This window comes from Procambarus clarkii, chromosome 90 (genome assembly GCF_040958095.1).
Source record: "Procambarus clarkii isolate CNS0578487 chromosome 90, FALCON_Pclarkii_2.0, whole genome shotgun sequence".
In the NCBI taxonomy this organism is placed as follows: Eukaryota; Metazoa; Arthropoda; class Malacostraca; order Decapoda; family Cambaridae; genus Procambarus; species Procambarus clarkii.
Genome location: NC_091239.1, coordinates 18,371,294 through 18,385,221, shown reverse-complemented (window position 1 = coordinate 18,385,221; position 13,928 = coordinate 18,371,294). Strand labels below are relative to the sequence as shown.

At 38.5% G+C, this 13,928-nt stretch overlaps 1 protein-coding gene across 2 annotated transcripts in view; it reads right to left on the bottom strand.

Annotated features, from left to right (window-relative positions):
- Window positions 1–330: 330 nt before the first annotated feature.
- Window positions 331–13,928, bottom strand: part of LOC138359286 (zinc finger protein 84-like) — a 67,452-nt gene continuing 53,854 nt past the window's right edge. Inside the window, exons 1-3 of one of the 2 annotated variants that reach the window (XM_069318420.1) lie at window positions 11,668–12,249; window positions 8,375–8,603; window positions 331–4,249 (exon numbers count right to left, since the gene is read on the bottom strand). In XM_069318420.1, coding sequence (XP_069174521.1) covers window positions 2,091–3,818 — 1,728 coding nt within the window. In that variant the 5' untranslated portion in view covers window positions 3,819–4,249; window positions 8,375–8,603; window positions 11,668–12,249 and the 3' untranslated portion in view covers window positions 331–2,090. Of the gene's footprint in view, window positions 4,250–8,374; window positions 8,604–11,667; window positions 12,250–13,928 lie in introns of those variants that run through there. The other variant, XM_069318421.1, reaches the window with a different exon arrangement.

Genomic DNA, 13,928 nt, shown 5'->3' with positions numbered 1-13,928 from the left:
TCGGGCCGCGGGGACGCTAAACCCCGAAATCATCTCAAGATAACCTCAGGAAGATCTATGCATCTTTCCATCTGTCTATCAATCCGCCCTTGTATCCAACTATCCATCCATGAATCTATCCATCCATCTGTCTACTGTCTCTATTTCTCTTTCAGCCTCTCTCTCTCTCTCTGTCTATTTGCCTCTGTGTATGTCTCTGTCTCTTTCTCTCGGTCTCTGTCTGTTTCTGTCTGTCTGTGTATGTCTCTGTCTCTCCCTCTTATTAAAACATAATTGTCTAATGTTTAGGTGGATGCCGAGGAGAGGAGTTTAGCATTATTAAATACAAAATTAGAATGGTTAGCCCTTTATTTAGAGAATAAGGCATAGCATGAACTATTTATGAAATTGTAAGAGCATCATCTGTCTTATGCATGTACAGCCAAATTATGGACAGCAGATAATTTATGTTAATTTTCTCAAGATTAATGAATAATTATGTATGTTACTATAAGAACTATTTTTTCAAAAGTTTTTTCAAATTATGTAGCTGTGTAGCCGGCAGGCAGTGCCAAAAAATCGTCGTTGGGGGTCATAATGTGACCCTGGAATTCTGTTCCCTTTTGAATTCTGGCAACACCGACCAGCCTTTGTTCATTCCGTTCCACCGGCTATTCCCTCTTCCAATTTGGGTGACACTAGACCCAAGCATCTGGTCTCCTCTTTGGACAAACATTGTCTTTGCCTCATGGTTATACCTTGACGACGAGCGGACGTCTGGACACTCGCATTGCCTGAGTGTCGGCGGATCACTTTCCGTTTCGTGATTTGGTGTTGTATACTGCCATTTGACGTTCCTGTTCAATGGTCCGGACTGTTACGACACCTGGCGCACATATCGCCTTAGGTCACAGGATAGTGATAGATTATGTACGTTTTCTGGCTGGTTCTTACAGCGGGGTGACAATGTCGAGCTTGACCGAGAGGTGCCGGGAGTTGGTGGGTCTTGGTGGGCTCCTAGTGTGCCCCTCACTTGGTGGGCTGCCAGTGTGCCCCTCACTTGATAGGGCTCCTTGTGCGCCCCTCACTTGGTGGGCTCCTAGTGTGCCCCGCACTTGGTGGGCTCCTAGTGTGCCCCCTCACTTGCTGGGCTCCAAGTGTGCCCCTCACTTGGTGGGCTCCTAGTGTTCCCACACTCAGTGGGCTCCTGGTGCGCCCTAAGACTTGGTGAGCAGCTGGCTTCTGCTCTGCTGGAGAGCACTGGATGACGTTTTGCGTTTTAGGGGCCGTGTTTTTGGTTTTGCTACCAGGTGCTTTCGTATGTTTAGGATGGGGTCGGTGCTTTTCACCCTGGGGACTCCTGAATCATCTGCCCATCCATGTGTTTTTGCCGCAAGACTCATTAGTTTCCACAGATACGCGACATTTATATGCCATTATTCTTCGTGATTAACATTTCACAGGTACGCCGGTGCGCATACGATCCCTCGATCGTCGTCGCCCCTAAATCATCAACAACAACATTCTTATATGTAGATTTTTCAGCAACACTTAACATAGGAATATTTACTTCCTGCACAGTGGTTATCCTAGTCATGTGACAACCGATTATGTTGGGTTCGATTCAATGGCAGGGTAAACGTGACGACTGGGCACGCTTTCTTATGTCTGACTATTAACTTTGTAATAAATCGTTACAGGGAAGTTAGTCAGCTGTAGTAGGTTGCCCACTATGGAAGGCCTGTTGTTGGCAAATTATATACTGATAAATCTAACAGAACAAGCTTCCTGTCACCAATAATAGGAAACCATTAGAAGGGAACATTTGCGATCAAAATGTTTCAGACAAACTCAACACTCTAAGGTTTATCTCCCATATGAACTCTGATATTATGGCAAGAAAGTCTTAATGGTTAACATCAGTCACTCTGGACACTGGTAAAGTTTGTCTCCAATATTAACACATTTGTGTTGTCACATGAGCGTCTTTTTCTACAACAATGTGTAACTGTTTAGACACACTGAACACTGTTATGATATTTCTCCTGTATGAACTTTCTTCGTAATATCGTTTTTTCATAACAAATTTCTGACTCTCATGACTAACATGTCTAATATTTGATATGAATTTTTGTGTGTTCTACAAGGTTCTGTTTTCTGCTAAAATATTTCTGACACTCTGAACACTGATACGGTTTATCTCCTGTATGAACTCTCATGTGTGTAACAAGATAGCTTTTAGTGGCAAAATATTTCTGACACTCTGAACACTGATATGGTTTATCTCCTGTATGAACTCTCATGTGTGTAACAAGATAGCTTTTAGTGGCAACATATTTCTGACACTCTGAACACTGATACGGTTTATCTCCTGTATGAACTCTCATGTGTGTAACAAGAGAGCTTTTAGTGGTATATTTTTTCTGACACTCTGAACACTGATACGGTTTATCTCCTATATGAACTCTCATGTGTGTAACAAGATAGCGTTTAGTGGCAAAATATTTCTGACACTCTGAACACTGATACGGTTTATCTCCTGTATGACCTCTCATGTGTGTAACAAGAGAGCTTTTAGAGGTATATTTTTTCTGACACTCTGAACACTGATACGGTTTATCTCCTGTATGAACCCTCATGTGTGTAACAAGATGGCTTTTAGTGGCAAAATATTTCTGACACTCTGAACACTGATACGGTTTATCTCCTGTATGAACTCTCATGTGTCTAACAAGATAGCTTTTAGTGGCAAAATATTTCTGACACTCTGAACACTGATACGGATTATCTCCTGTATGACCTCTCATGTGTGTAACAAGAGAGCATTTACGGGCAAAATATTTCTGACACTCTGAACACTGATACGGTTTATCTCCTGTATGAACTCTCATGTGTCTAACAAGAGAGCTTTTAGTGGTATAATATTTCTGACACTCTGAACACTGATACGGATTATCTCCTGTATGAACTCTCATGTGTGTAACAAGAGAGCTTTTAGTGGTATAACATTTCTGACACTCTGAACACTGATACGGTTTATCTCCTGTATGAACTTTCATGTGTGTAACAAGATGGCTTTTAGTGGCAAAATATTTCTGACACTCTGAACACTGATACGGTTTATCTCCTGTATGAACTCTCATGTGTATAACAAGATAGCTTTTAGTGGCAAAATATTTCTGACACTCTGAACACTGATACGGTTTATCTCCTGTATGAACTTTCATGTGTGTAACAAGATGGCTTTTAGTGGCAAAATGTTTATGACACTCTGAACATTGATACGGTTTATCTCCTGTATGAACTCTCATGTGAGTAACAAGAGAGCTTTTAACGGTAAAATATTTCTGACACTCAGAACACTGATACGGTTTATCTCCTGTATGAACTCTCATGTGAGTAACAAGAGAGCTTTTAACGGTAAAATATTTCTGACACTCAGAACACTGATACGGTTTATCTCCAGTGTGAACTCTCATGTGTGTAACAAGATGGCTTTTAGTGGCAAAATGTTTATGACACTCTGAACATTGATACGGTTTATCTCCTGTATGAACTCTCATGTGAGTAACAAGAGAGCTTTTAACGGTAAAATATTTCTGACACTCAGAACACTGATACGGTATATCTCCAGTGTGAACTCTAATGTGTGTAACAAGATAGCTTTTAGTGGCAAAATATTTCTGACACTCGGAGCACTGATAAGGTTTTTCTCCTGTGTGACCTCTCATGTGTGTAACAAGAGAGCCTTTATTGGTAAAATATTTCTGACGCTTTGAACACTGATTCGCTTTATCTCCTGTGTGAACTCTCGTGTGTGATATAAGGTTTATTTTCATGATGAAATGCTTCAGACACTATGGGCACTGATACGGTTTATCTTTTTTTCTGATATCTTTTTTTCCCTTGAGCAAACTTTAATAAAACAAATACTTTTATTTATTAAACTTTTATAAGCTTGAATGTAAATTTATATGCTAAGTAATCCATATAACAACTGCAAAGTAGATAACTTTCTAATGCCTGAACAGTAGAACAGGTTGCAATAACAGTAAGATGTCCACCTAATAATTCTGTCAGTAGAACAGTAAATAAAAATCAGGAATTATCCAAAGAAATCAACAGATGCTTCTAGTTGGACAGGAGATTACTGGTATCAGGGAAAATATGGAGCAGTAGTTTGTTCATCAGTATACCTGTTGAATGTTTTGAGGGACTGATAACAGGTGTCTGGGATGATATTGGGCGATAGGTGTCTTTCACAGAATACCTGTGGAGGAGAGAAATTAGACAATATTATTCACTATTCCAGAACTAACAAAGCATAATACTTGAGCAGAACGTTCTTGATATTTTATACTTAAAATGTTTCCATATATATTTAAGTTTGTGAACTTAGGATACTGCTGTACCATGATGACATATTTTATACAAGGATTGTATTTGGTTGATTTGAGAGCTAAAGCTTCATCAGTAAGACTGCTCCTATTATGAGACTTGATAAAGTTCATTGCTGGAAATAATGATTTGCATGAAAATGTCCATGAAAATACTAATAATACTGCCCTCGAGACATTTTTTCAGTCAAAATTTTAGGATTTGCATTCCATGTTGCAAAATCACAATTATCTGCATTAATCCAATCACTATCCAATCTCATTCAATATTTTGTTACGTCGTCTGTACACATCATGAATGAATTAGATTCTTCAGATGACCAGAATTTAGTCAACTTTGGGTAAATTAATCTGCAGTTTAATCACTGACGCTCAAAAAATTATTGTTAACTCTCTAATTTCCTGTTTACTCATGAATCTCTCACAGCAATTTAGTTTTTTTAGGTTTTGGAAATAGTTAAAAGTACCATTGTTGACATCATGTTTAAAAAATTTGAAATTTATTTCAAAAGCTTTGATGTTATTAGAAAATAACCTCAAGTGCTCTGCCAGATGCTGAAATTTGGGGTTTCAATTCATTTAAAAGGGAAGAAACATCTGGAAAACATTACTCTACAAATCCACACAACGAAAGATGTTTCTTGACCAGTATATTATTCATTTGTTTAAATGAAACGAATTTCATTCAAATACTTAAGAAATAGCTTAAGCACAGAATCTTTTCTAAGTCAGCGAACATTGTTGTACGTAAGTACTTTTCTGTGGGTAGCCCCGACGGCTTCCTAAAGCTATCCTACTAATATAGTGCTATATTAGTTGGGGTCATCAGTCACAAAGTTCTTGTTGCCTACCGGAGAATCTGGTCCACCAGAGAGGCACAGGGAGCATTGGCCTACGAGCACTTTACATTTAAATTATGTCACAGCTTGTCATCGACCGGGAAAGGACACGGGAAGTAAGGCGAATCAAAACAGACCGCTGTCTGGTTAAAAATTGTGAGCTACGGCATTAAAATATCCAAAAACTCCCCCCAGAAAGAAAACAAACTAGCAACCCTTCATCCAACTTGGCCCCCCCCCCCCTGTTCATTGGCACTCTCACCTCCACCCCCAATGGGAAAGAGTGCCAATACATAGACAAAAACACAAGTCACAGCTTCGTATCATCCTTTGCAGATGATACAAAAATCGGCATGAAAAAAAACTCTGCTGAAGACATTGATAAACTACAAACAGATATTAACAAAGTTTTCGATTGGGCAGCAGTGATAACATATGTTTAACGGTGATAAATTCCAGGTACTCAGATATGGCAAAAATGAGGATCTTAAACATATTACAGGGTACAAAACACAATTGAATCTGCCCATAGTAGGAAAACAGCATGTCAAGGATTTGGGAATTATGATGTCCGACGACCTAACGTTTAGGGAGCATAACCAGTCAAGTATTGCGTCAGCCAGAAAAATGATAGGATGGATTACGAGAACCTTCAAGTCCAGAGATCCCATCACAATGGTTGTACTCTTCAAATCACTTGTGTTGTCCCGTCTTGGTTACCGGACCTGCGGTCCGAGTCGGGACCCTAGGTCCTGACTGGTTTGGAGTGGAGACGGGTTCAAGTAAAAAATGGGCACACAGGAAATGATTTCGACGTTCAGTAAACACTTACCGAGTGGATAACTGAATGCTCGACAGCCCAATACGGGGTTGATGATAGTATTTAATTTAAGATTGTGAAACTTAAAACTAAACTAAATGCTCACACATGTGATAATTTCCACGTTCAGTTAACACTCACTGAACTGAAAGACTAAGCCAGCCAATGCATGGTTGATGATGATAGTAATATTTTAAGATTGAGAAACTTTAAACTAAATGACCACACATGTAGCGATTTTGCATTCAGTAAACACTTACGGAGTTGTAAACTGAATGCCGGAGCCGGCCAATACAAGGTTTGTATTGTATATTTGTAATATTTTATTTTTTATTTACGATGGAGAAACTTTAAACTAAAAAATGAGGTCACATGGATGGATATCTATGTTCAGTAAACTGTTCCTGAGTTGTAAACTGAATGTTTGAGCCACATAATACATGATTTGTGATAGTAATATTTTATTTTTTACGATGGAGAAACTTTAAACTAAAAAATGAGGTCGCATGGAGGGATAACAATGTTCAGTAAACAGTTACTGAGTTGTAAACTGAATGGTAGAGCCACCCAATACCTGGTTAATGATAATAGTATTTCACGATGGAAAAACCTTATCCTAAACTAAAAATGAGTTCACATGAAGTGATTTTCACTTACTGAGTTGTTAACTGAATGCCTGAGCTATCCAATACATAGTTAATGATAGTAGTATTAATTCAAGATTGAAAACTTTAAACTAAACTAAAATGAGCACACATGAAGTGATTCTCACGTTCATTAAACACTTACTAAGTTGTTAACCGAATGTCTTAGACATCCAATACATGGTTGATGATAGCAGTATTAATGACATTGATAATAAGAGGACTTGAACTAGATACTGGCAGGGGGACAACAAAGCTGTGATATTGAAAAGAAACTGAACTTAATTTGAAAATTGATTAATATATGTAATGTGAAGCCAATCTACTGGAAAACAGTAAGCAAACTTTATTTGAAAAAGAATATGAGAAGACTGTAAAGCTGGGGGCAAGAAAAATGTTAAAAATAAGAAGTAATGATCTTCATAAACATAACATAAGATATCCATGACCGTAATTAATACAGTGTGAACTCTCTTAAACTATGCTCACCGTGAAATCTCGTCACTAGGCATAACTTGTCACTCTGCGAAACAAATTATTGACTATAGTGCGTCAGTGAGAATAAAAATGACCACTTATGTTTTAGAGTGCTATTTTAGTCAAGAAATACTGTAAAGGATGATTATTGACTAAAGGGAATTTCGCGGACTGCTGGTGTTTGATGTGTTGAACTGCTTAAAGGAAGCATATTTGCTAGAAAAAATTCCTGTGAAATAATGCTTGTTATATGTTTTGACTATCTAGCTAATAGCGTATTGCCTGGCTAATAATGAAATGTCACATTTTGTCTGACTCACTTAGCACAAGTGAAGAGAAAACATTGAAAAACTGGCAAAGGTTAAAAACTCTGTGAAATCATATCTGTTATGTTAAGTTTTGACTAGCTGCAAGCTATGTTTGCCTTCTCTCTCTTTCTCAATATGGAAGTGGGTTGGTGAAGTGAAGAGAAAACATTGAAAAACTGGCAAAGGTTAAAAACTCTGTGAAATCATATCTGTTATGTTAAGTTTTGACTAGCTGCAAGCTATGTTTGCCTTCTCTCTCTTTCTCAATATGGAAGTGGGTTGGTGTGGGTTATTTGTGTGGACTCGGAGATATGATCACTACTTATAAGTTTCTCAAAGAAAATGATAAGCTATGTAAGGACCTTTTATTTAACACACACACACACACACGACATCCGTGCAGTAGTGAGATTCCCCTTTGATGGCTGTGCACGTGACTGTAAAATTAAAATGTGCAAAGATGATTCGGAGTGCTATTTAGTAGAGAAATGATACAAAATTGTGTTTATTGACTAGTGAGAGCCCGTAGCATGTATGGTTTGGGATATTACGGGCCTTAACCTAGTCAAGCGATAGACAAACAGACAGACCGACAGACAGACAACAACAATTGGTAGTGGCCCTCGCGTCTTTTTGATTTGATAGAAGAAAAAAATGAAGACTAGTAGCCCCTGTTAAGATGAAAAACTTTTAACTATAAAAATGTTTGACTGAGTAACTGACTGACTGCTTTTCTGGACAGGTCTGCAAGAAATAATAGTAATGTAGGTAGGGAACATGACTCCTCGGCTCTTTTATCTTCCACAAAGCCTTTCCTCCTATCTCAACCCTATTAGTTCATGCTCTCGTGTTTCACTTTTTGTTAAAACTAAATCTACACACGCGATATGAAATGTGAAAAAAATCTTACATTATGCTATGTTAACAGTGCTTCAATAAAATTAAGAGTGCTCGGGTACTGTTGCGCGCAGTCATCTCGCTAAGGCGTGTCGGCGACAGAATTGTCAAAAATGATGTACCTTGCATACATCAAATCTTTAGTGGTTTATGCGGCACCTCTGCTTGTTTTGATGACTGAAAGGAGTTTGATGATACGAATAGTAATTGCTGACATTGAGCATATTCTCAAAACATAGTTTCTGAAAAAAAAACAAAAAAAACATTAAATTAGATGCGAGCTGTGATTTGAAAACAGAAGATGCGTGATGTGTGGCTTATTGTGTGGACTCTGGAGATATGATCTCCACATATAAGTTTCTCAAAGAAAAGCGGTAATATTTTTCTTTGTGTTTGGATGTAATGGCTAAACATGGATTACATTTTCAATAATGTTATTTGGTCATCCGACAAAGTTGATTTTCCACGTTACGTTACAATGTGTTACAGAGGCTAAAACTGGTAGACACTAATATTTATATGGTATGATATGTAATGGAGATGTGCTAAGTCATACTTTCATTTAAAAATGACATTTTGGACTGCAAAAAGTTGATTTGCGTTATGTTGCGTTACATTGTGTTACAGAGGGCTAAAACTGGTAGACACCAATATTTATATGGTAAGAGATGTAATGGAGATGGGATAAGTCATACTTTCATAATGTTATTTGGACTGCAGAAAGTTGATATGCGTTACGTTACAATATGTTACAGAGGGCTAAAACTGTCACACAGTAATATTTATATGGTAGGAGATGTAATGGAGATGGACTAAGTCTCACTTTGATTTAAAAATGTTATTTTGGTCTGTAGAAAGATGATGATTTCTGAGTTACCTTACGTTACATTGTGTTACAGAGGGCTAAAACTGGTAGACACCAATATTCATATGGTAGGAGATATAATGGAGATGGACTAAGTCATACTTTCATTTAAAAATGACATTTTGGACTGCAAAAGTTGATTTGCGTTACGTTACGTTACGGTACATTGTGTTACAGAGGGTTAAAACTGGTAGACGCCAATATTTATATGGTAAGAGATGTAATGGAGATGGACTAAGTCATACTTTCATTTAAAAATGTTATTTGGTCTGTAGAAATTTGATGATTTCCACGTTACGTTACAATGTGTTACAGGGTCTAAAACTTGCAGACACCAATATTTATATGGTAAGAGATGTAATGGAGATGGACTAAGTCATACTTTCATTTAAAAATGTTATTTGGTCTGTAGAAATTTGATGATTTCCACGTTACGTTACAATGTGTTACAGGGTCTAAAACTGGTAGACACCAATATTTATATGGTAAGAGATGTAATGGAGATGGACTAAGCCTCACTTTTTGTTTCAAAATGACATTTTGGACTGCAAAAGTTGATTTGCGTTACGTTACGTTACATTGTGTTACAGAGGGCTAAAACTTGCAGACCGTAATATTTATATGCTATGAGATATAATGGAGATATTGTGTTTGGCTAAATGGGGTTCACATTTCAATAATGATATTCAGACAACAGCCAGAAAGTTGATCTCCACGTTACTTAAGGGGGCATATCATTCTAAATCGTTATAAATTAAAAGTTGTTCAATTTGCTTATAATTTTTTTTATGAAATGGTTATAGAAAGGGCTGCAACTGGTCCAAGTTTCACCATCACACCCAAAACAGAAAAGGAGAAAAAAAATACACAACGTATTATGCAACGAATGTTCAACATTCTCAAATAATCTCAGGGAACACATGTGTCAACTAAAATGTCTACTATGTGCTGTAGAAGCACAAACTCTTGTAATAATTGTAATATGTATGTGCAATATATTTATATTTAATTTTTTTTTTTTTTTTTTTTTTTTTTTTTTTTTTTTTTTTTTTTTTTTTTTTTTTTTTTTTGCCAATATTTTTTTCTCGTTTGTTATCAAGGGATTTGCATGAACCTTGCACACCTTGCTCAATGGATACCTATCTGCAAGGGTGCCAATTATGAACGAAATCTGTCGAAGTCAAGCTCAGCTACAGGTGGCCGAACTTGGATCTTTATTTTACTCTGGAAAGTAATTTACACCTTCAAATTACTTCAGAGCTTTCATTTATTAATCAATTTACATGAAAATTACACCTTATATGTAGCGTTTGTGCTTCTACAGAATCTAGTAGACATTTTAGTCCAAAGTCTATTTGTTGATTTTATAAAAATTTATAAATATCATATATTGCATATTTTTTTAGAAGGGTAACTTTGAAAAATTATATTATTGCACTAAACACTTTTTTGATAAAACTGATCACTAGAATCCTTTATTATGTGCTTAATTTAATATCTGAGTGTTATAGAAATGATTTTAGTTGACACATGTGTTCCCTGAAACTATTTGAAAATTCGTTGCATAATTCGTTGTTTATTTTTTTTCTCTTTTCTGTTTAGGGTGTGATGATGAAACTTGGACCAGCTGCAGCCCTTTCTATAACCATTTCATAAAAAAAATTATAAGCAAATTGAACCACTTTTAATTTTACATTGATATGCCCCCTTAATGATGATATAATGCGATGCAAGCGTGTGCTAATATTTTATTTGTGTTTAGAATGTAAGGGCTATAGGAGATTGTCTAGACTTGCATACATTTTCAAATGCTATTTATGTAGGCAGTAGAAAGTCTGTTTTCCCCATTACGCTACATTGACTGTGTTACAAGAACTGAAAATAGACATAGCCCAGAGCTATTTCACTATCGACTCATCCGGTCTTATTCTCATCGATTGGTGTTTACATTTGGATGATGTAGGTCTTAAGAGACAGCCTTGAACTCGGGGATAATGAACAAGTCAATTTAATAATAGTATCAAGACTATGTTTTTCCACATTGTCTTATATATGTTTACTTTGCTTGAAATTTGTATGTGTGGAACATTGCTCACCTAAGGGAGTGAGAATGAACGACGCGTTTGAGGTATAGCGAGGACTGACCGTGATGTGTATGTTTGTTTTACCACAGTGAATATGAAGCTACATTATGTTATGTCTACCAGTTCTGGAATAAACGTTACGTTACGTTATGTGATACAAGAACTAAACAAGCTTGTGGTAACCTTGTATTGTGTTTGGATGTAATAGCTAAACATGGTTTAAATTTCATTATTCAGACATCGGACAGAAAGTTGCTCTTAAAATGTTATTTGGGCAAAGAACGAAGTTACCATATTGGTCACGTTACATTAATGATATTTGGGCAAAGAACGATGTCATCATGTTGGTCGTGTTACCTTACAAGGTTATAAGGGTGAGAGTGATGGGGGGCTCGAAAATTGACATTAGACGTCCATCCTCTGGTGCGCTGTCAGTCTAAGTGAAATGAAAAAAAGATACGTGAACAGCGGCGGCAGGAGAAAGGAATTGATGTTACTTTCCCCCAACTATTAAATGATCTGGAGAGAGAGAGAGAAACCACTGACTGCTATGTATATCCCATGCAGTTGTGTTTACAACAAATTATGATTTGTTATAATAATAAGATTGAAGACCAGCTTATGACTGGATATTCTTAAAAAATGCTATTTGAGCAAATAATGATGATACCATGTTGGTCACAATGCGATACAAGGTTATACATATGATCAGAAATAATACTAAAGGCTTTGCACAGAACACCTGGTCTGGGAAGGGTGTAGTGATGCTTGATGGTTTGGGCTTGGAAGGGGGGTGGGAGGGGGGTAGGGGTTTGGTGGGGTGGATGGGGAGAGGGTAAGGCCATCCCACTACCTCGTCCATCTCACAACGTCTCAAATCGCCGCGAAGGTTAGACCTTAACGAGACGGATTGCTGTTTAATTCATTCAGGAGTCTTGAACATTCTGTGACATTGTCTTGCTATGATAACGCCGTTGTGTTACAAGGTTTGCACAGCAGTAATGGCTGTAGGAAGAAGAGGTGATGGAGATTGAGTAAACATGCATACATTTCAATGATCACAGTTAACAAGAACAATTTGTAGGCAGAGATCACATCTCCGTGACGATGTGTTGACTTATATTGAAATTTGTAACTAGCTCGTCATGATTGTAACTTGCTTAGCTAAAAATGAATTGTTGGGGTTCAGTCCTGGACTCCTTTATGCGTCTCTGCAAGCCTTTACTGCCCATAAGACTGCCTTGTGTGAGATTGGACTGTTTAGCATCACGTAGGTAGTTCTTGACACACTATGTAACCCAGCATATAATGTAGAGAGAGAGAGAGATGTATAAATAATCAGATAGCTTGTTAATCAATGTGTGTCAAACTCCCAGGACTGCATTTTGGAATTTGTATGTTGCGCTCATGGCTCACCTTTGAGAAAGAACATTGTCACACTCAATGCTATGTGCCGGTGTGAGCTGTGTCAGGAGAGAGTATGGTATGCCGTATTGGTATGCCGTATTGCTGTCACTCCCAGCAGTGTGGTGGTGGTGTTGGTATGTGGTATGTCCTGCTATGTGGATGGAGGGGGGGGGCATGACTGACTATGTTAGAGGTTGATGATGACATTCGCAACAGTTAGGCCTCAGCCTTTGAAGAGGTAACCCATGTGGTCATGTGGTGTCACTCCTCATAGCTATGTGGTAGGTATAGCTCACATATCCTTAGCGCTCTGGAAGCAGGGAGGGTACATAAAACTGTCATTCTTTAAGAAAAAATAATGACTACTTTCACACACAAACCCACTGCCAGCTGTTACCTCCCTTTCCCCTCCTTCTCCCCTCCAATCTTAAGACCCTGGACTCTCACGCTCCCCTCAACACTTCCTGCCCATGTAGGGGGAGAACTAATGGACGTCATTGATATCCTCTCAGTTATGGGGGCTCCCCCCATCCCTTCACAACATAACCTACATACTCCTCCTCCTCCCTACATGACATTCTCAAGTCTATGTGGCGGTATGTGGTGAGAACCTCATTTCTATGTGGACGTGTGATGCTGCTGAGTATGTACAGCTCTGGAAGCTACCCGGTGTTTTGTATCCCGTCCGCGCATTTTGCATCCCGTCCGCGCATTTTGCATCCCGTCCGCGCATTTTGGGATCACGTCCGCGCGTTTTGGGATCACGTCCGCACGTTTTGGGATCCCGTCCGCGCATTTTGGGATCACGTCCGCACGTTTTGGGATCACGTCCGTCCGTTTTGGGATCACGTCCGCCCATTTGGGGATCACGTCCGCCCATTTTGGGATCACGTCCGCCCATTCTGCATCCCGTTTGGTTTCCCCTCACTCTATGACTGCATACCAACCACTTAGCTTCCAGCCCCTACCCAACATGACACTCTCTCAAGTGACGCCTGACCGGATGCCACGCGTCATAACATCCGGGGAAACATTTGAGATGATGCCCACATACTTATCTTCCCTCTTACCTACATGACACACAACATCCCTTACATTTTACTCCTGCGACGCTACCCGTCCCCCACGACGCAACCCGTCCCCCACGACACAACCCGTCCCATTCTACGGACTCCCACACCACTTTTGACTATGACCGAGTTCAATCCCTG